Source organism: Chaetura pelagica, unplaced genomic scaffold (assembly GCF_000747805.2).
Source record: "Chaetura pelagica isolate M959 unplaced genomic scaffold, ChaPel_1.0 scaffold74, whole genome shotgun sequence".
Lineage (NCBI taxonomy): Eukaryota > Metazoa > Chordata > Aves > Apodiformes > Apodidae > Chaetura > Chaetura pelagica.
Genome location: NW_009952982.1, coordinates 1,863,351 through 1,885,657, shown reverse-complemented (window position 1 = coordinate 1,885,657; position 22,307 = coordinate 1,863,351). Strand labels below are relative to the sequence as shown.

The 22,307-nt window shown below is 42.5% G+C and overlaps 1 protein-coding gene across 2 annotated transcripts in view; it reads right to left on the bottom strand.

The window, feature by feature from the left end:
* LRP5 (low density lipoprotein receptor-related protein 5) overlaps positions 1–22,307 on the bottom strand; it is a 126,885-nt gene that overhangs the window by 79,816 nt on the left and 24,762 nt on the right. For both annotated transcript variants that reach the window (XM_009996428.1, XM_009996429.1), the window contains exons 5-6: positions 3,443–3,839; positions 2,805–2,976 (exon numbers count right to left, since the gene is read on the bottom strand). In XM_009996428.1, coding sequence (XP_009994730.1) covers positions 2,805–2,976; positions 3,443–3,839 — 569 coding nt within the window. The remainder of the gene's footprint in view (positions 1–2,804; positions 2,977–3,442; positions 3,840–22,307) is intronic.

Below are 22,307 nucleotides of genomic sequence, written 5' to 3'. Positions count from 1 at the left end.
GTGACTGGTTAAGTCACACAGCTTTTTCCCAAGTGAGAAAAATATACAAACATGTCTGGCATATCTTCCAAAATGGAAACTGAAAATTTGCTCTCTAATGGAAGGTCTGCAATAGACATCTAAAATTATTTTATAGTGATAACATGCCAGGGCTGTTTTAACTCATGGCAATCCAGAAAAGACCACAACAGACCCCTTCACTTCATGGTTCAGGACTGCGGGCAAACACACTTGTTGTTTTTTTTCCCCATCATATCCTAAATGGGCCTATTCAGATATTTGAAAATACAGCCTCAGGAGTCTCTTCATGAAAGCTAACACAAGTCAAGTCTACACATAAAGAGAAAAAGTGTAAAAAGAATAACAAAAGGAGTGGGGGAAGAGTATATTTACACCTGCTTTACTCAAAGAAAACGTTGGAATCCATTGCTAGGAGCATGGAGATTTAACTGTTTGTGCTACCAATTAAAATGAGATTGTACAATATATGGGAATCAATATCACAATCCACTTCACGTAAAGAATACATCCTCTGTTTGCAAGACTGAGTGAACCACCATTTTTTCTCTATTTTTGTAAATAGAAGAGAACCTCAAAAAGTAAGTATAATAAGCAAAACTGAGGTAATAAAAAGCCATTACTTTGGCTTCTCATGTTTTCCTAGACTTTGATACTAAACCAAACAGTATTGCTGTCTTCAGTGCCTTACAGTGCAAATGTGCAAAACCCTATTGCCTCCCCCCACCCCAGCAACTCTCATGTCATCTCCTGAGCTGGGAGCAGTTCCAAAATGTCCCAAAGTGCTGCCGCTGAAGACAGTGACAGAGCAGACAGGAGCTGAGGGGAGAGTTGTGAGGGTCACAAATTGCACAAGCCTGGGGATCAATGGTGATGGATAGATGGAGTCCTCCCCAGATGCTGGCCATGGATGGAAGATAAGGGAAGAAAAAGCAGGAACAATCTTGACCTCCATGATCCCTAACTTTATATAAAGCTTATGTAGATATATGGAATGGAATACTTTGGTCAATGTTGCTGTCCGTCTCACTCGTCTCTACAGGAAGGGTGCACATAAGACTCTTCTGCTCCTTCAGCATCTGAGGCCACAGAAGAAAGCATTCCTGGTATCTAAGCAGTACCACAAACATTCCAGTGTTATCAGTCCACTAGCTGGAAGACCTCCTGCTAGTTAAAAGGGAGCTTATTAAAGGGGGGGGGGAAATCAGTAAAAAGAAAATTGTCTCCATCCTGGCTCAAACCAGGACAAAAATCCATTTTTTTTCCTTCTTGGAAATGTGAGTGCAAGTGGCCAGTAACCAGATGCACTTCTTAAACACCTACTTTATTTAGAAACTTAAGTATTAAGGGTGATGGTGAACACAAGGGGGTCTTAAGCAATTGTTTGAGACTTCTTCACAATGTTTGGCTATACTCTATCCATATACCCAGCTGTCACAAAATAAATGGACACACTGATGCAAATAATACCACTACTACATCAGCAACTCCATGAACACGACGACTACAAATGTATAAAATGGCTGTTGATCAATATTCCTAGATTACACAAAAGCTATGTACCTTTCCACATCACAATATCATCAAGCTCTATCCATTTGATGAATTTCCTCTCAGCTGAATATTGTTCTTAATAATTCACTGAAACCTCAGAATATCATTAGTAGATGCGCAGAATCTGCAAAAAACCTCATCCCAAACCTTCATTCTCTTTCAGTAATTTATCACCTGATCTGAGCAAAACTACTTTGGGATTCAGTTCTCTCATTGATATCTAACACTTATTTTGCTTCTGTGGCAGCAAAATTATTCTTTTAGATTAAGATTTAATCATGTGATGTTAATGCAAAAAAAATGGGAAAAAAGGCATCTCCTTTAGGAGAATGTCTCTTGAAACTTCTTAGGCCTTCCCAGTGCAATTGTCCATGTTCACTACTAGAGCAGTATGGATAGCTGGTCTGACCATATTTTAAATTTACAGCAGTGAATCTCCAGAGACAATTCATTGCCTTATTCCTGAAAGAACATCATAACAAATGAGTGGATAATTTGTCCAACTTTGTCTAGTGTCTGAGCAACAGGTAGACAGGTATTTTTTTAATTTTTAAGAAAATTCTTTCCAAAGAAAGGGAGGCATATAGGAATCACACCATGTTCTATCTGACATTTTTTCAACAATCAAGACAAACTAAATATTGTCATAATGTTTATAAAACATTGTGAAGAGGATTTCACCTCCTCAAATTCAGTGGCAGAATGCCTGCATTATTTTCAAAGCGAATGGTACATTAAAAATTACTTCATGTACCTCCATCTGGACACCACATAATCATTACGGTCTTGAAAGAGGCTTAATCATTAACGACCCGAAAGAGCTCTATAGGGTCCCACATCCACCTTCTTCTGTACAAGAAGTTTGCACCAGGTCTTTCACATGCAGCAATTTTAGACACTAGATCCAACCCCCACAGACAAGTTAAAACATCTTTTAGAGAGGTTGTACCTGAATGACACATTTGTTGCAAAAGCCTAAGGTAAAACCTAAGATTTAAATCAATTAAATTACACTTGTAGCAATGTATACATAATAACATTCCTTGCAAAAGTTTTCTGAACCATATGACTGTGTTTCCTTCTACAATACATCATTATGCTAAATATGATGCTAATATTAATGAAACAACAGACTCCTCAAAAAATGGATAAATGTATCCAAGACATGAAGTGGCATTTGAGAACAGCACTTGTTTTCTAAGAATGCAAACAACAATGGTTCTATTACTCACCTCAATTTTATCTGTTTTTGCATCTCCCCAGTAAAGCTTGTCTTTTTCAAAATCCAGTGCCAAGCCATTAGGCCAACCTAGGGATGTATTCACCAGAACTCGCCTTTCTGAGCCATCCAAATAAGCACATTCTATCTTCGGACTTTCACCCCAGTCCGTCCAATACATGTAGCTGTGAAAAAACAGAAGGGAAATGGTCCAGACATGTACTATGCAAGACACAAAAGGAGTAAGATCTGTCCTGCTTTTGAAAGCAGTTGCAAACTTCCTGCTTCCTCAACTACAGCAAACAAGCCAACTAGAACTGCAATCAGTGATAACAATATAAAGTTTTAGCATTAAATAAACTACTGAAAATGTGCAATGGCCCAATTCCTTCTTAGCTATGATAACACTGAAGAACACAGAGAAAAGAAAAATAAACCAAACATACAATGCATAGATTCATTGAAGAACACAGCATTTAGAAATCACCTTTTATTTACAATATCAAAGGTGTGAAGCAAGGGAAAGCCAGTTATTTCCAGAACATTTGACAATACACATATCCTCTCACAATTTGCAGATTTTCAGTTTCAAGAGACTGTAAACTGGGTCTGAAGACCTATCACAAGGCTATCAATAAGCACAAAACATACCCCATTACAGGATTGAGCACTATTGCTCGAGGTTCATCTAGGTTTTCTGAGATAAGGATCCTTCTTGATGTCCCATTCAGTCGAGTCACTTCAATGCGGTCTGTTCCAGTATCAGTCCAGTACAGGTTCCTTGCCACCCAATCCACAGCAATACCATCTGGATGGTTGATTTCTGTAGTTACCAGAGTCTGTGCTCCAGAACCATCAAGGTAGGCCCGACTAATTGCCCGAACATCATCATCAGTCCAGTAGATGTAGCCTTCCACAGGATCGTAGTCTATAGCAATTGCATGTCTAATACTGTCTATCTGCAGAATGATGTCAGTGAAGTCCGGCATGTCCAGGGAAATCCTCCTCAAGTCAGTCCTTCTAGCAAGCAGCAAGACTTCTTCAGCACCTGGGGAGAAAACCATTCATGGTATCATTTCCTTTCCTATTGATGTGAACACTTCAAAACAGCACAGCAGATTGTGACCTGCCACTGTCACTATAACGAAGAGATTTCCTTAACTTAAGGACATCAAACCTTTATTGACTTATCTAAGCAGGGAGACCCATTTTATCCTCTCCTGGGAGAGTGGGGGAGTAATAAAAGAGTAATTCTATTCTGTGTTCTGGTCCATCCTGACCACTAAACAAGACAGAATAAATGTGTGTTCAATATGGGGCTTGAATTTAAAACAACAAAAATAAATAAATAAAAACTCGAAAAATCATCAGAAGGTTGGAAATTAAAACAAATTTTTTTTCTTCATGCCATCTCTGTGTGGCATGTTGTTTTATGTTGCCTTTCCGGACTACTATTTTAGGTTCCTGTTGTCAGTCCTATCTCCCATCTATGTTATTTCACCATTTCTGTTGGACAATGATTTATGCTGGGATGAGCTGTGTAAAGAATATGCCTGAGCACTCATGGGAGTACTTCAAGAGTCTTGTTATTATGAAAAATCATTCTGCTCCTTTCTCTGGCACGTTCACCTCGCCAGTCTGGAGACCCTGGGAACAGCTATTAGTATCAGATATTATTAATGGCTGTTATTGTTATTGCTTTGCCTCAATATATTCCACAGGTAGTTAATTTTTAAGGTTAATTTTTGAGGTTCACTGTTAAAAATTTGAACAGGAACATTGCCACTTTATTTACTGCTGCTGTTGGCCTCCAGCCAAGTGGAAAAGTTTACTGGACAGTGTGGATTTAATGGCTCGGCACAACAGGACCACAGGTGCATAGCCCTGGTAGATTCTGGTGCACAATGCACCTTATCATCAAATGATCAAGGGTCAGACTCCATTATCACCTCTGGAGTCACAGAAGGTCTCAAGAACTGACTGTACTGGAGGCTGAAATAAGCCTAACTGGGAATGACTGGAGGTAATGCAGCAGGAGTCTTTGAGAAAGGTAGGAAAGTAATCCACTTTCTATTGGAATCCCTTTTTGCCATAAAGAGAAGCAAGGTCAAGGGACCCGCCAGAGAGATCCAGTTACTGGGACTTAAGTGGCAAGATGAGTGCCACAAGCATTCCTAGTCTTGAGGACACAAGCCTTCTGTAGGCATGATGGTTTTCTGGAGAATGCGCATTACCAGATACAGCTACATTGTGAGACTTCTCTTTGAAGTAACCTGAAAGAAAAATTATTTTGCATGAGGCCCTGAACAGGAACAGGCCTTTGAGCAAATTAAACAAGAGATAGTCCATGCAGTGGCCCTGGGACCTGTCTAAGTAGACAGGAAATTATAAATGTGCTGTACATGGCAGATGGGGATAATGGTCCTACCCAGAGCAAAAAGCATCAGGGGAGACTTAAGGTTGTCTCCTAGGATTTTGAAGTCAGGCTCTGAGGCCAATTACATTCCAGATGAAAAAGAAATACTGACTGCCAATGAAGGACTTTGATCTGCTTCAGAGGTAACTGGTACTGAGGCACAGCTCAGGATAGAGAGGAGTAATAGAAAGCAATTCTGTTCAGTGTTTTAGTTCACTCTGACCACTAAAAGCTGTCTGGGAACAAAAGCAGCCCATGGTCTATGATGCTTTTCTCGCTCTCTACACCATTGATTACCCCAGGAACAGTAGTCTTGGGGCTACACTGATATCTCTTGCTTCAAAAACAGGCCAAATCCAAGACAATATGGAGAAAATTAACTTCAAGTAAGAAGAGAGTATATTCAAAATATTAAAAGGGTTGTATTCAAAACTGATCTATGCAGTGTTAAAAATTGTATTTTTATTGAGACTGTTTAAATAGAAAGGCTTTCAGATCTCTTTTGTTTCATTAACTTACCTGTGTTGACATTTTGTCAGTAGTACTTAACTGATATCAAGTCCCAAGGGTCTAAGTACTTGTTTTTTTCCAACACCGTCTCCAAAGAACTCACAGTCACCAGACACCGATTTGTACAAAGCATGTTGGCTTGACAACAGTAGGAATAAAAAGGAACCCAGGTAATATTATATATGGATTAGTAATACCTCCATATTACCTTCAATGGTATAGATTGTCCATCACGAAACAGTGTTTTTATAGGAAAAATCTCCAAAAAGCCCTACTTTTAATGTAGGAAACATTTTTATGCAAATTAAAATTACAGCTTAACTGCCAAAGGGCAAAAGAAATAACTGTTTAGAGGGAGCACCTGAAAACCAGAACACTGATCTGCAACTGCAGAGGTCAGAGAGCAAGCTACAGAAGCATAGCAGCTACAGCAGAAACAAATTTCTCATGTAACAAAGTTTCGTATCTTGCTTCTTGTTTCTGAAATATTTCACTTGTCAGAGTCAAAACAAAATCTCCTGTTTAGTGCAAATTCAGTAAAAATTCACAGAATCATAAAATCATTCTGGTTGGAAAAGACCTTTAAGATCATCAAGACCAAGCATAACCAAACCTACCAACCATTAATTAACCTACCAACCATTAACCTAATTCTACCAATCCAGTGCTTAAACCGTGTTCCCAAGTACCACATAAACATGGCTTTTAAAAACCTAAATGGACGGTGATTAAACCACCTTCCTGGGCAGTGTTTAACTATTCTTTCAGTGAAGCAGCTTCTTCTAACATCTAATCTAAACCTCCCCTGGCACAGCTTGAGGCCATTTCCTCTTGTTTGTTACTAGGGAGAAGAGATCAACCCCCAACTTGCTATAACCTCCTTTCAGGTAGCTGTAAAGAGCAATAGGGTCTCCCCTCAGCCTCCTTTTCTCCAGGCTGAACAACCCCAGTTCCCTCAGACACTCCTCCTAAGGCTTGTGCTCTATACCCTTCACCAGCTTCATTTCCCTTCTCTGGACTCGCTCCAACATCTTAATGTCCTTCTTACAGTGTCCCTTAATGTAGTGAGGGGCCCAAAACTGAACAGTATTTGAGGTCCAGTCTCACCAGCGCTGGGTACAGGGGGACAATCACTTCCCTAGTCCTGCTTGCCATACTATTTCTGACACAAGTCAAGATGGACTTGGCCTCCTTGGCCACCTAGCTACACTGCTGACCCAGGTTAAGAGAGCTGTCCATCAACATGTTCAGGTCCTCCTCTGGGCAGCCTTCCAGCCACTCTTTCTCAAGACTGTAGCATTGCATGGGATTGTTGTGATCCCAAGTACGGGACCCAACACTTGGTCTTGCTGAACCTCATACAATTGGCCTTGGCCCATTGATCCAGCCTGTCCAGGTCCCTCTGAAGCCTTCCTACACTCAGGAAGACCAACACTCCCTCCCAACTTGGTGACATCTGCAAACTTACTGAGGGTGTGCTTCATCCCCTCATCCAGAAAACTGGTATAAGATATTGAAGAGAATTAGCCCCAACAACAAGGCCTGGGGAACATCACTTGTGACTGGCCACCAGCTGGATTTAACTCCATTGACCACAAGTCTTTGGGCCTTGCCATCCAGCCAGTTTTTTACCCAGCAAAGTGTACACCAGTCTAGGCCATACATAGCCAGTTTCTCCAGGAAAATGCTGTGAAAATTCAGTCCTCAAAACTTGACATGGAAAGGGAGATGTATCTGGTCATCCAAGTGATCTACAAATACAGAAGAGTTTAAAATGATAAATTAATTTTAAATTATTTTAGCCCAACTGTTTCAAAAGTGAACAGCACTGCAGCTGCTGTTCAACCACCCACAGCACTCTGAATTTCATATCCATCTTCTGAATTTCTACTATATTGCTGTGCCCGCAGTCACAATCTTAATAGCAAAGTATGAGTAGTGTGAAGCAGAGAGGAGTATCAAATATGTATTCGATGCTAGCGTAGCAACAGATACAATTCATTGCTAGCCTAGCATCACTTACCAATATTACATGTACTTTAAGAAAACCAACATCACAAGCACGATTGCATGGGAACAGACAGAGTAGAATCAAATGCATATGCTTTGCCTTTTCACATAACTGATGGCAGCTTCACCTTGGTTCACAGTGAACAAGGTCAGAGTTGAATATACCAGAGGTAGAAACTGGCAGTCTGAGACCCAAATTATGCCTAGAGATGTTGGCTAGACCACAGGCCAAAAGACATTGTTAATCTCACTACATTCTGCCCCTTGCTTGAAAGTTGGTAGAAGACCATTGTTCTGGGTAATTTTGGTAGGTACAAAAATCCTGTTTTTTATTACAACACAATCCAAAATCACAGTGTTGGTTATGAATGGTTTTGCCTCTATTAACAAATTCCTGCTATAGAAAAAAGAGCTGTCTACATTGCTAAGAGATAAGAACTTGTTGCTGGTTCCCTCTAAAAACCTGGACAAACATGCTTGCCTGCCTCACTAGTTTTATCTGTATAATGGAGGTATTTTGATTATTAATGTTGGTGAGAACCTCTCCAAGACTGCTGTGACCTATTTAGTGTTATACTAGATACCATAAAATCTGCCTAATACACTAAAGATAGCTATTTACCTAATGCTAAAGTGCTACAGCATTTATTAAATAAATTAATCTTCAAAAACCTCTCTCACCACAATCACTTTTGTAAGCACATGAGTAACAGACTCCCAGCAGAATTGCTAACTGTTATATCATGGCCATATGGTCTTATGCAGCATCATACAATGAACAAAAGCCTTTTTTGGGAGGAGCTGGGAATGCAAGCTATTCCAACATTACAACTGCAGCATCCAAACATCGACAGCTGTTTATGTAAAGGACTCACTGCAAACCATAGATCAGAAAACCAGAAAGAACAAGGTCCTCCTAAAGTTTCCACTTTAGAGTTGTTGGGGTTTTTTTCCCAACTGGTTTAAACTTTGAACTTTTTATTTTTCTCTAATTTTTTTTTAATGCAGCAAAAGCTCTCTGCAGACCTTACAAAGAACTTTCCAGTGGGTCTACTACCCATAAAAGCCAGTTAACTGCTCTGGTTAACATGCAGGACAACATCTGTTTTTAAAAATCAAACTGAATAGAAAACAAAATAATTCTATTCAAGGCAGCTATTCCTGCTCCTTGAAGACTATATTCCCTTTGCAATCAAGAAATCCTATAGAAATAGGTTAAGAGATTTTATTTTTTTTTACGGTCATACATGATCTGGTCATCATTTTACATGATGCTTTCCTCCCATATCCAGTAATAAATTATTTTTAATATCCAATGCTAGGTATACTGTTTGCTTTTATTTGCTTGGTTTGTGCTCATTATTAAAAATTCATGCTTCAGTGCTGGAAATGGCAGCTGTATTCGATTTGCAAAATGAACTCCTATCAGAGCTGACAGTAGTGAAGCTGGCCACCTCACCAGCTTGACGAGAGCCTTTATTCTTCCCTTGGCCCACTTCAGATTTGAGAAGTGACAAGACATACAGTAACAAATGCTCCAATTTATGGATCCAACCTGAACAAATGTAAATGGCAGTGGCTGCCTCTGCTAATCTATGCCAGAATATGCCATGCCTTTTCCATTTGTCTGTCTGCTAATTAGGCTAGAACGATGGCCCACTGTGGGACTCTTCCCCCAGTTTGATGTATGTGCATGTGCATGCATCTGCACCTATTCTTTACAAGCAACTTTGGAAATCTCTGTATTCACATGAAAAAATCAGACAAAATATAAAAATGGTAAAGCTTTTAGCTCTTCTCTGAAGAACAAAATACTAAGCACTTTTTTAGAAGTGTGCTTTGACTACAGACGCCTCTTTTCCTATCTGTTTGATATAGCTATCTCAGCATTCTTGATTAACAAAAGATTTATCAGAAAACCTAGGGATTTTGCTAGTTGGTGTAATACAGTGAATGACCTGGCAAAGTTTCAGCTTATGCTAAAAGAGAGAGTGGTATATGGGAGTGCAAGAAAACTACATTATTCTGTATGGAGTGTAGGAAAATATGTAACAGTGCCATGGTGTTTAATAAGCTTGCCAATATGAAAAACAATTGTGACATCTTTGCATAAGGGTTTGGCATTAGCCACTTTTCACACCACATGAAAGATACTGTAACGAAGCTCACTATGAGAGGTTTAAATCAACAACACTATAAAAATCCATTCCGGATATTTAAGTTCCACAGAAAATAAAAATACTTAAGGAGCTGAAACAAACTTAGGTTGTAACTAGAAACAAATGGAACTTACAAAAATATATTCTCCTTGGGTACCTTAACAGAGCCAGTTGCAACATGAACAGCACTACACATCACAATTCAGGTCTCTGTTTATCTTACAGTCTGAAAGGAAGAACTGCTTCATACTAGGTGATGGCTGGAGGCCAGGAAAAGCTGGTGATGTACTCTCCTACTTGACAGTGTGGACTGGAGAAAGTATGCAACACACATCAGGTTTACCAATGTAAAACTGAGAGTTGCGTGCGGTAGGAGTACACAAACAACAAAACTGAAAGAGGAAAGGTTTCTTTCAAAGAATGTTTGAGCACCCACATTCAGACAGGATTTGATTTAACGGAAACATAAGTAGGCATAAGGAAAACTAATGCTTGTGATAAAGAAAGGAAATACCAGAGCACTCATGTAAGCAATAAATTACATATCTGTCTTCATGTTACAGGGAAAAGCTATTGTCTACTGTTTCTTCCATTATCTCAGTAGCAGACTTATAACAGTTACTTTGCCTGAACCTAAAAAAAAGCCTTACAATTCAGTTTTGACACATTCATACAACCACTAAACAACTCCCTCCTCTCCCCACCTCTCCCCCCTCCCCCCGAATGCTAATTAAACTGTACAGCTGGTAAGTTCATTAGCACAACACAGCTGCAGAAGACAAAAGTAATGTATCTCCCAGAGAAAGCCATTGTAACACAGAAGTGATAATTATCCTACTTTAATTTAGGACTGAGCTTTTGTGAGATAATTAAGCTTGTACATACCCCCTACTACAATCAAAGAGCACAAAACTCTGTGAAGTTACTACTGACAGAGAAGCAGATAACACTCAGGAAGACTTAGCAAAATAACAGTCGTATAACCGTTATAACTCCATTGGTAGTAACCAGAATCAAAGGTCAGCAGAATTGTCTGGCTATTGCTTTACCAAGCAAAGAATCTGCCCTTATACAGACATTCCATCCAAAGGCCTCAAAAGTACTTAAAGCAACTACGCCTTATCCTCCCAATGTGTCCCGGTTTGGTGTTTCCCCTGGTTTGGTTTTGTCCTGGTTTTGTTTTGGTAGCAGGGAAGGGCCCCAGGAGTGTCTCCTGTAATAAGCTGAGAAGTTCCTCCTGCACCAAAACCAGCCACGGAGCCATTAGAGGGACAATAGATGAGCCTCTGCGATTAACATATGAAAGAACTGAGATAAGAGCTGAGCAGAGGAGGATTTAAGGGAGAAGAGCTGTGCTGGGGAAGGAGAGCAGTGCTGGTGGTTGGTGAGGAAGAAGGGGAAGAAGGTGCCCAAGCAGAAGTTTCCCTGCAACCCATGGCGAGGTGGCAGCTGTCCCTCTGCCTTCATGGAGGAACATGGTAGAACATTCCCTGAAGGCACCAGGAGGGGTGAACTTGGCCAGTGGACTTCGATCTTGTGGCCGGTGGATTTGCTGCCTGTGGACTCTATGCAGCTTTGGAAGACCCCGGTGCCATGGGAGGTGGCTGTTCCCGAAGCAGCCTGTGACTGTTGGAAGCCCAGGCTGGAGCAGCTCCCGACCTCGCGGTGACTGTTGGAAGCCCAGGCTGGAGCAGCTCCAGACCTCGTGGGAAGGACTCATGAAGGAGAGGTTCATGAAGGACTCTCTCCCATGGGAGGGACCCCGTGGGGAAGCAAGGAAGGACTGTAAGGAATCCTTCTCCCTGAGGAGGAAGGAGCAGCAGGAACCACCAGATTGTGAACTGACTCCACATCCCCTGTTCCTCTGTGCTGCTGGGGGAAGGAGGGAGAGAAACCAGGAACAAAGGGATTTGGGCCCAGGAAGAAGGGAGGGTGGGTAACATATGTAAGCCCTGCTCATTGTGTTGTCTGTGTCCTCTGTGTGTTTGATTAGTGTGAAATTGAATTATTATTTTTTCCCCAAGCTGAGTCTGTTCCACCCGTGACCTAAATCAGTGAAGATCCCTCCTTGTCCTTTGTCTCAACCCACGAGCTTTGTCCTCCTCATCCCAGAGTGTGTGGGGGGGGCAGCTGAGTGAGCGGCCATGTGGCTGTTTCTTTGTTGTGTTGAGCCAAACCACATTATTGGTGGGCGAGGCAGGACCTAGACAAGGGCCATGACACACTGTGAGATCGCCAATCTACAGGCTTCTAAAAGAAAATAAAGATTGAAAATGTTAAGTGATATATCTGGATGTTAGTTTACAGATATCATAGATCCAGCTTCTACTTTTTATTCACAAGAAAATAGGCTAAGAAAAAAAATCTGTCAGAAATCCCCCCTAGTAGAAGGGTACAGTCTTTGGACTCTGCTATTTCCTTGCAAAGCATGGAGTTAAAGCTTAAATGCATGTATTCTCTTCTGGAGATATACAAACCTAATGTTTCAGAGTAAGGAATTACTAACTTGAGAAGCAACAGCCATTTTGCCACCTGGTTTCGGTTAAACAGAGTTTTGGTGGTGACACATTCAAATACTCACAGGCAATAATAAAAAATTCATTACAACCCAAAAAGATACATAATTAATATTAAACAAAAAACCAAACAACTGAACAGAAGTACACTTTTTCTACAGTCCCACTTCTGTGGGGACTTCTAATTGCAGATTGTTTCCACTCACAGAGAGACCCTGAACATAACAGTTTCTCTCTGCACTGCTGTCCTCCTTAAAGACACAGAAATAAGTATTTACATCCCTCTCTGAGGCTGATGGCTGTATAATGCTTTCAAGTTTGAGCGTTATGTTCCAAGTATGATGCAGCCACAGAAAATAAAATTCTGATCTAATGTATCACCTGTCAAAGGGTACATCATGGAAAAAAAGTTACAAACAACTGTAAATAAGGGTTTGCAAACCTATTCTCAACCTTACTGTTGCTACATTGATGCAGTATAGTAAGAGTTTTGCCACCCAATGTTCAAAGAGGCAGTCAAGCTACAGCAACTTAATGCATTATCACCAGGTCTTTCCTGGTAACTTTCCACATGGATGTACCTAGCCCATGGTGAATGCAAGATAACAAAGTTTACAGATGGACTTACTCAGTACAGACCCAGGGTGTGGTTCTCCTGCAGCATAAACCCAGAATCAATTCAGAGACTCATCAGTGCTGAAAAGGACTTTTTCCTCTATAGACACATACACCCATAAAATAAGTACTATTTCTGACTAAACAGTGTTTCAGAGTCATGGAAAACAGCCACCAAACTGGTGTTTAAACATGCACCAAAGCCCAAAATGAGAATTTCATTTCAAGTTGCCTTGATTTGGAGAAATGCATCTCTGGTGAGTTGAGGTCAACACGCCGCATGTCTCAAATGACCACTTGCATTCTGACATACCAGGGACAAGATTACTGCAAAAGCAGCTGACTCAAACATCTAAACTGAGATATTTTAAAGGAACCAGATTTCTAGAAAGTACCTATTTCCCATTTGAGTTGGGAAATCGTAAGAGGGAAGAAATCCTGACTGTTACTGCTTTAAAACAACCAACTCCTGCCATTTGTTAACTACAAGAAGGTTCTTAAAATTAGTAACTTTTTTAGTTCAGCTCGTTATTTTTAAAGATATTGCAGCAGTTCTTATGCTGGCTTTAATAAATGCTCACAGTGACGTACAATACGAGTTTCATTTTCACATCTCAAGTAGTGTAAACCCTTGCTTCTGTAAGGGTAGATTTGTTGGGGTAAAGAAGCCACCAACACAACTGAGAATTCAGGTACCTGTTTCAATGCCAAACATACCAGCTACATCAGCAGGCCACTCGCAGGTAAGCCTGTGGCATGCAAACACTGAAAGTTTCTGCACTTGAGCACTTACGCCACAGGTTTTTTTAAAAAAACATTTATACCCTAAAATGTAAGCCAGTTTACCCCCAGACAATAAAGCTGATCCTCCTTCATTCCAGATGATGTAAGTAATGTAAAATAAAATAACAAACGCTTTAGGGTTATTTAATGGTATAAAAAATACCCAGAGAGAATCTTGGATGCAATCTCTCGTGCCAGGGAAACCTACAGGTGTCTGTCTTCCTGTGATCTCAGTAAGGCCAGGTTTTCCTTACCGTCATGAAATGGACAAATCAAGTTCCACTGTGCTTCACTTAACTTACCAACTCACTTCAAGATTATTTGTTGCTTGAGAACGAGAAATTTAAACTTGAAAGGGTCTTTTAAAAAAATCACGTGTTCATATATAAATATATATAAAAGCACACAAAAAGAGGAATTATAAAGAACCAAAAGTCACAGAAGAAAAACGATGTTAACAACCAAAGCTTTATAATTTATCCACGTAGGGGACCAAGTAGGCTCTTACCATTGTACCAGAGTATTTTCTGTATCTGTATTCAGCTGTAGTATCTAATAGGTCCTGGTCTTTACCTTTATTTCTGCTCTACACTTTACCTGTCAAATCTTAAAGCAAGTCACATGTAATCTTGAACATTCATCCTCACCATATTAACCAGCTGAATTTTTTTACACAGACTTTAGAAAGAGATGCCTGATAGAACTAATATTTAACCTAGCGTTGCAAGCTCACAAATCTGTCCACAGTATGTGGGCGTTTACTTTTTCCTAGTTCAGTAGTAATACCAAGATAAACAGAAGCTAAAGTGTTATTACAATATTGTTGCTTTTGCAGCCAAATTATTTGTCTTCAGTTATTGCAGTAAATGATTCATGTTTTTATAGCCCTTGCTAAAGACAGTTGTGCTCAGTCTACTTAGACTCATAGAATGTCTCAAGTTGGGTAAGGACAAATTAAGAATAATATAGTCCAACTTCCTGTTCCTTGCAGGACTACCTAAAACTAAACCATATGACTAAGAGCATTGTTAAGATGGTCCCTGACTTAGATCTATACTGAGCAATGCTCAGCATCTTAAAGGCACATACTTTAGTGGGCAATGCCCTTAATATCAGGCAGTCTCAGACATTATTCCTTTGTGAAAGCTTGAAAATACCTATACCAAGAGCAGTTCTCTGAGAGTATGGAGAACTTGGAGGTCATGAACAGAGAAGGGGTATCTCATGCATATGGACATCATCAAGCTCTTATTGGTGTTAAAGATCAGACCACGAGAAGATAGGAATAGTCTAGCTATGATGAAAGATGGCTGATGCAGTTTGCCACCAAACACTTGTCCCTGCCAAATACTTATTTGAATTGCACTTGATGTCACATTTGTCATCTATTGTTTGAATGGCTTGCAAACACACCTACACCTCAACGACTCTCATCCTTTTTTACCAAGCAGTCTCTTATCTTGCTTTCAAGTACAAGAAAGGGAAAAGACTCATTATCTTTCCCAACACAAATGAAAAGAAAATAAATAAGTGTAAAATCAAATCTCCAAGATATTTCAATAAATTTTTTTTTATTTTTTTTTGGGGGGGGGCACTGGACACGTGTATGCAAGTATGAAAAGATTCATCTTAACGGAGACATAAATTTGTTGAGGAATTCAGATAATAACAAATGTATGTAACAGGAATGATTGATTTATTAAAAGTACATCTATCACACATTGCACAGAAAACAGAAATCACCTAGCACAGAATGAGCAGCTAAAATATTGTCTTATACTAGAGAGTAAAATACATAATGCAAAATTAAAGGAAGACAACAGAAATTAATAGCTTGCATACCGTCCAACCTCCAGAGGCAATAAAGAAAACAGAACTGCTGGTAACGAAATAATTAATTCAGCCAATTTAGGGAAAGTGGGGCTTCATCACATGTAATAATCACTTAGAAGTCAAATGCCGCAACTCCAAACGTCCACCCTTCCTCCTTCCTTATCCCAGCCCTTATTGCTGGGGTCAGCTGGGGGGTCAGATCTTCCAGCTGTGTTCAAAGAGAACATGAGATCAAGATGGACGGGGGCTCCCGGAGTCAGGGTAGCCCGAGGGAGAGCGGTGCGATCCAGCAGGAGTCAACAATTCTCACGAGAGAGGCAGATGTGACAGGGGATGTTACTGGGGAAACCGCGGGCTTTTAAACTCCGCGACAGCGGAAACTCCACTCGGACCACGAGAAACGAGGCCACTTCCTCTCCCATGAATTAGCCGCTCCAGGGCGATCCAGAGTGCTAACCAGCAGGGAGTGTTGAGGGCAGTTAACATGGCGGTTAGCGCGGGTGGGGCTCTAAGAACTGCCAGCTTTGTCCAGGAGTAACCGTGTCTACCCGGCAGATGAAGATTGTGCCCCCAGCACCCACCAAAATGGATGTGGGTACTCAGAGGGTGCCTCCACGGACTATCTAGGTCACAGACTGCTGGGAATACCAGCCTTTTGCTGGTAATGGGGAAGGGTTTCAGCTCTGACTGTGGCTGCGTCTGGTGTGAGCAGGTTATTCTGGTGGGTGGCACAGCTGCAAGATGAAGTGATGGAGCTCAGGGAGGAGACTGAGGAGTATCAAGGAGAGCAAGAGGGAATTTTGTGAGTGTTTTCAAAGCCTGCTCTCCACAAAAACTGCTTGGGAGGCAGACCTCAGCAGTGGAGCAGATGATTTGTTACTGTCTCAGCAAGATTCCCAGCCTTCCCAAGCAAACTCACAGGAGCAGGGACAATGAGAACAGGTTCCTGCATTAAAACACAAATGGGGCAGCCATGTTTCCTTGAGAACTTCACTGCCTTCAGTGCCCTTGCAGAACAGGTATAGGGCTCAGCAGGATGAGCCAGCTGATAGCAGTGAGGATACCTCACAAAGGCCAGAAGTGCCACCAAGGCCAACTTGACCCAGACCAACCATCATCTCTCAGTTCAAAAAGAAAAACAGCTGGGTCATTGTTGTGGGTGACCGCCTCCTAAGGGGTGCAGAGAGCCCAATATGCAGACTGGATCTGCTTCATAGGGAAGTCTGCTTCCTCCCTGGGGCCTCGATAAAGGATGTCTTAGGTAAACTTCCCATGATGGTGAGATCTTCAGATTACTACCCACTGTTGGTTTTTCAGGTGGGCAGTGATGAAGTGGCAATGAGAACATCAAAAGCAACCAAAAGAGATTTCATGGCACTGGGGAAACTGGTTAATGGTTGAGTAGCACAAGTTGTATTCTCCTCTATCCCTCTAATGTCAACGATGGATGAAGGAACTAACAGAGCCAACAGGTTAGTTCATGGCTCTGGGCCTGGTGTTATCAGCAGGGCTTTGGGTTCTTTGATCATGGGTTATGGAACAGATCATCCTGATTACCATTATGCAGCACATGCAGAACAACCAGGTGATCAGACCCAGTCAGCATGGGTTCATGAAGGACAGGTCCTGTCTGACTAATCTCATCTCCTTCTATGACAGGGAGACCCACCTACAGGACAAGGGAAGGACTGTGGATGTTGTCTACCTTGACTTTAGCAAGGCCTTTGACACTGTTTCCACTGCATTCACATAGAGAAGCTGGCTGCTCATGGCTTGGAGGTGCACACGCTTTGCTGGGTTAAAAACTGGTGGGATGGCTGGGTTCAAAGAGTTGTGTTGAATGGAGTTCAATCCAGTTGGTGGCTGGTCACGAGTGGTGTTCCCCAGGGCTCAGTGCTGGGGTCACTACTGTTTAACATCTTTATTGACGACATCTATGAAGGGATGGAGTGCACCCTCAGTAAGTTTGCAGATGACACTAAGCTGGCTGGGAGTGTCGATCTGCTGGAGGACAGGGAAGCTCTGCAGAGGGATCTGGACAGGCTTGATCGATGGGCATGAGGCCAATGGCACAAGGCCAAATGTCAGGTACTGCACTTTGGTGACAACTACCCCCCAGCAGTGCTGGAGAGCTGCACAGCAGAGAGGGACCTGGGGGTGTTGATTTACAGATGACTGAACATGAGCCAGCAGTGTGCCCAAGGGGCCAAGAAGGCATCCTGGCCTGTATCGGGAACAGTGTGACCAGCAGGACCAGGGATGTGATCTCACCCCTTGTACTTGGCTTTGGTGAGGCCACACCTTGAATACTGTGTGCAGTATTGGGCACCAAAGTATAAAAAAGACATTGAGGTGCTGGAGAGGGTGCAGAGAAGGGCAATTAGGCTGATTAGGGGTCTGGAGAACAGGTCTTATGAGGAGAGGCTGAGGGAGTTGGGGCTGTTCAACCTGGAGAAGAGAAGGCTGAGGAGAGACCTCATTCTCCCTACCACCACCTGAGAGGAGGTTGTGGTGAGAAAAGTGTTGGCCTCTTCTCCCTAGTGACCAGCAATGGAACAAGAGGAAATGGGATCAAGTTGCAACAGGGGAGGTTCAGATTGGATATTGGGAAAAATTTCTTCACAGAAAGAGTGATGAGACATTGGACCAGGCTGCCCAGGGAGGTGCTGGAATCACCGTCCCTGGAGGCATTAAAAAAATGATGTGGTTATTCAAGAGATGTTTTAGTGATCATGGGGGTGAAAGGCTGACGGTTCAACTTGATGATCTTGAAGGTCTTTTCCAACCTTAATGATTCTATGATTCTACGACATTGAATGCCTTTGGTGCTAAGCTTCTAGCACTTGTCTTGCTTGAAATGCGTTGCATGCATTGGAGATCCTTATCTGATAAAATCTTCATATTCTACCAGTATTTGCTGAGTGTGTCCTCCACAAAAAAGTGTAAGATGCACGTGTGGACCAGAGAGAATGTGGTAAATCCAGAATGACCCAAAAGAGCCTCAAGTTACACAACAACTTTTAGTGTGCATTAATTTTTTTTTAACCCTTTGAAAAACTTAATGCTGAAATGAACTTGCTATTTTAAACTGCTAGGAAAAAAGATGGCACTAAGCCTGCTCTTAAAAGGCCAGACTGAAAAGAACACCTGTGATGTAGGAAGCTGCCCTTGATGATTCTATGATTCTATTAATATTAGGGAGACAGAAAAGGAGCTAGATAACTGGCTTCAGATTCCTGATGAGGCAAACCCAGAGCCTTAAACTGCAGCTACAAAAACTCCCCCACTAACAAAAATGGAAAGGAGGGAAGTGAATGATGCGATAAAGAGGAATGTAATACTGTAAAATCAAAAACCCAAAGGAAGAAGGTGGAATGGTTCTGCAGACAGAAAGGGAAAAACAACCCATGCAAGACAAACTGCCAGAGCCAACCAAGGCAGCTCACTCAGTGTAGTGTCTAACAAGTGCTCAGAAGAAGCAGCAACTCCCCTCTCAGGGGCACTGAGGGACCCATTTGCTGACTGGATGTCCTGGTTTGAGCCAGGATGAAGCCAATTTTCCTTTTACTGATTTTTTTTTTCCTCAGTAAGCTTTCTTTTAATTAGTAACAGTGTGTTCTGCTAGGTTGATAAGACACTGGAATGTTTTTCTAACTGCTGGGTCTTCAAGGTCGCACCTTCACTCTGCCAGCTCAGACACTACAGGGAGATCTGTGACCCCCCCGTAGGAGGCTGAGTTAGACAGACAGCAAAATTGGCCAAAGATATTCCATGCCATGTATCTACGTAAGCTCAGAGGAAGGTCAGAGATCACAGAAGACAACTTCCTTCCTTCTTCTTCTCCCCTTCTCTTCCGTCCATGGCCGGCGTCCGGGGAGGACTCTGTTCATCCATCACTGTCGACCCTTAGGCTTGATCTCTCCTGACCCCCGTAACTCTCTGCTCTTCTCCAGCAGCAGCTCCGGGATTCCTTGGAACTGTCCGATCGTGCTGTGGGAGTTGCTGGGGTGGGGGGAGGCGAGAGGCTTTTGCCCATACCTGAATCTATCTGTATATAATTGTATATATTTTCTTGTATGATTCATTAGTGTTTTAATTAAAGCTGTGTAGTCTAGTTTTCAATCCAGCCAAGTCTCTCTCTTTTTCTCTCTCTCCTTCCCTACCTGGGTGGGAGGGGGAGGGGATCGAGAGCATTGTTGTCGGACCTGAGTCAAATGGTGACACCGGACCCACTTGCTAGAGAGGTCTGCAGCTTAATGGGGGCTCGAATCAAAGACATAACAGAAAAATTACACAAATTTGTATGGCCCACTGACTATTATCCTCTCCTACTGTTTCACATGGGCAGCAATGGTACATCCAGGAGTAACCTGAAGACTATCAGGGAAGACTATGGAGTGTTTGGAGAGGCAGTGAAGTCTTGGGAGCACAGGCAGTGTTCTCATCAATACTTTGGGTCAAAGGGAAAGGGCAACCCAACTGGAAAAGTCAACAAATGGTTACAGGAGTGGTGCTTCAGTTACACAGACCACAGGACACACTTTGAAAAACCTGGTCTCTTGGGGGCTGATGGAGTTCACTTGTCTGAGAAAAGGCAGGGAGTCGTGGCCAGAGGCTGGCCAATTTAGTTAGGAGGGCTTTAAATTAGTAATGTCAGGAAAGGGGACCATCAACTCATCCCAAACTCACCACTTTGAGGACAGATCCAGTAACAGGGTTAAGGGAAGACAGGGGCAGAAGATGTCACAGTGGGGGTCTGCTACAGGCCACCTGACCAGGATGACCGAGTGGGTGAGGCCCTCTACAGGCAGATCAGAGCAGCTTCGCGCTCACAGTCCCTGGTCCTCATGGGGGATTTCAATCAGCCCGGTATCTGTTGGAGGGACAACACAGCAAAGCACCAGCAATCCAGGAAGTTCCTGGAGTGCATTGATGACAACTTCCTCCTCCAAATGGTAGAGGAACCAGCAAGAAGAGGTGCTATGCTGGACCTTGTTCTCACCAACCAAGATGGGCTGGTTGAGGATTTAAAACTTAATGGGAGCGACCACGACATGGTTGAATTGGGGATCCTTAGGGCAGCAAGGAAGGAGCAAAGCAAGCTCACTACCCTTGATCTCAAAAGAGCAGATTTTGACCATCTGAATGACTTGAAGGTGCACAAGTCCATAGGACCTGATGGAATTCATCCACAGCTCCTGAAGGAACTGGCTGACAAAGTTGCAAAGCCTCTATCCATCATATTTGAAGAACCTGGGCAATTTGGCGAATTTCTCGCTGACTGGAAAAGGGGAAAAAACCCCACATAACTCCTGTTTTCAAGAAGGGAAAAAAAATAGACCCAGGAAACTACAGACCAGACAGTCTCACCTCTGTGCCTAGGAAGATCATGGAGCAGCTCCCCCTGAAGGCTCTGCTAAGGCACATGGAATAAAAAGGAGTGATTGGTGACTGACAATACAGCTTCATCAAGGGCAAATCCTGCCTGATTTTATGGCCTTCTACAGTGGGGTCATGGTATTGATCGACAAAGGAAGAGCAAATGACGTCATCTACTTGGACCTGTGCAAAGCTTTTGACACTGTCCCGCATGACCTCCTGGTATCAAAACTGGAATGATATGGATTACTCGCTGTGTAAGGAACTAGCTAGATGGTCACACTCAAAGAGTTGTGATTAGCAGCTCAATGTCCAGATGGAGACCTGTGATGAATGGTTTTCCCCAAGGGTTGGTACTTGGACCGGTGCTATTTAACATCTTTGTCAGTGACATGGAGAGTGGAATTGCATGCGACCTCAGCAAGTTTGCCAACTACACCAACTGTGTGATGAGGTCAACATGCTGGAGGGAAAGGATGCTTGCTGTCCAGAAGTGGGCTCATACAAACTGCATGAACTTAAACAAGGCCAAATGCAAGGTTCTGCACCTGGATTAGGGCAATTTCATGCACAAATACAGGCTGGGTGGAGACTGGATTGAAAACAGTGTGGCAGAGAAGGACTTAGGGATGTTGGTGGACAAGAAGCTCAACATGAGCTGGCAATCTACTCTTGCAGTCCAGAAAGCCAACCATATCCTGGGCTACATCAAAAGAAGTATAGCCAGCAAGTCAAGGGAGGTGATTCTCCCTCACTGCTCTCATGAGACCCCAGCCTGGAGTACTGTGTCCAGTTCTGGGGCCCCCAACATAAGTAGACATGGAGCTCTTGGGGAAACTCCAGAGGAGGGCCACAAAGGTGATCCAAGGGTGGGAGCACCTCTCCTATGAAGACAGGATCAGAGTTGGGGTTGTTCAGCCTGCAGAAGAGAAGGCTCCAGGGAGACTTTATAGTGGCCTTCCAGTATCTGAAGGGGGCCTACAGGAAAGCTCAGAAGGGACTTTTTACAAGGGCATGTAGTGAGAGGACAAGGGGTAATGGAATAAAACTGGAAGAAGGTAGATTTAGGCTAGACATTAGAAAGTAATTCTTTAGTGTTAGGGTGGTGAGCCACTGGAACAGGTTGCCCAGGGAAGTTGTGGAAGCCTCATCCCTGGAATTGTTCAAGGCCAGGTTGGATGCAGCTCTGAGCAACCTGATCTAGTGGGAGGCCTCTTCCCATGCAGGGGGGTTGGAACTAGATGTTCTTTTAAGGTCCCTTCCAATTCAAACCATTCTCTGATGATCCTATGAAA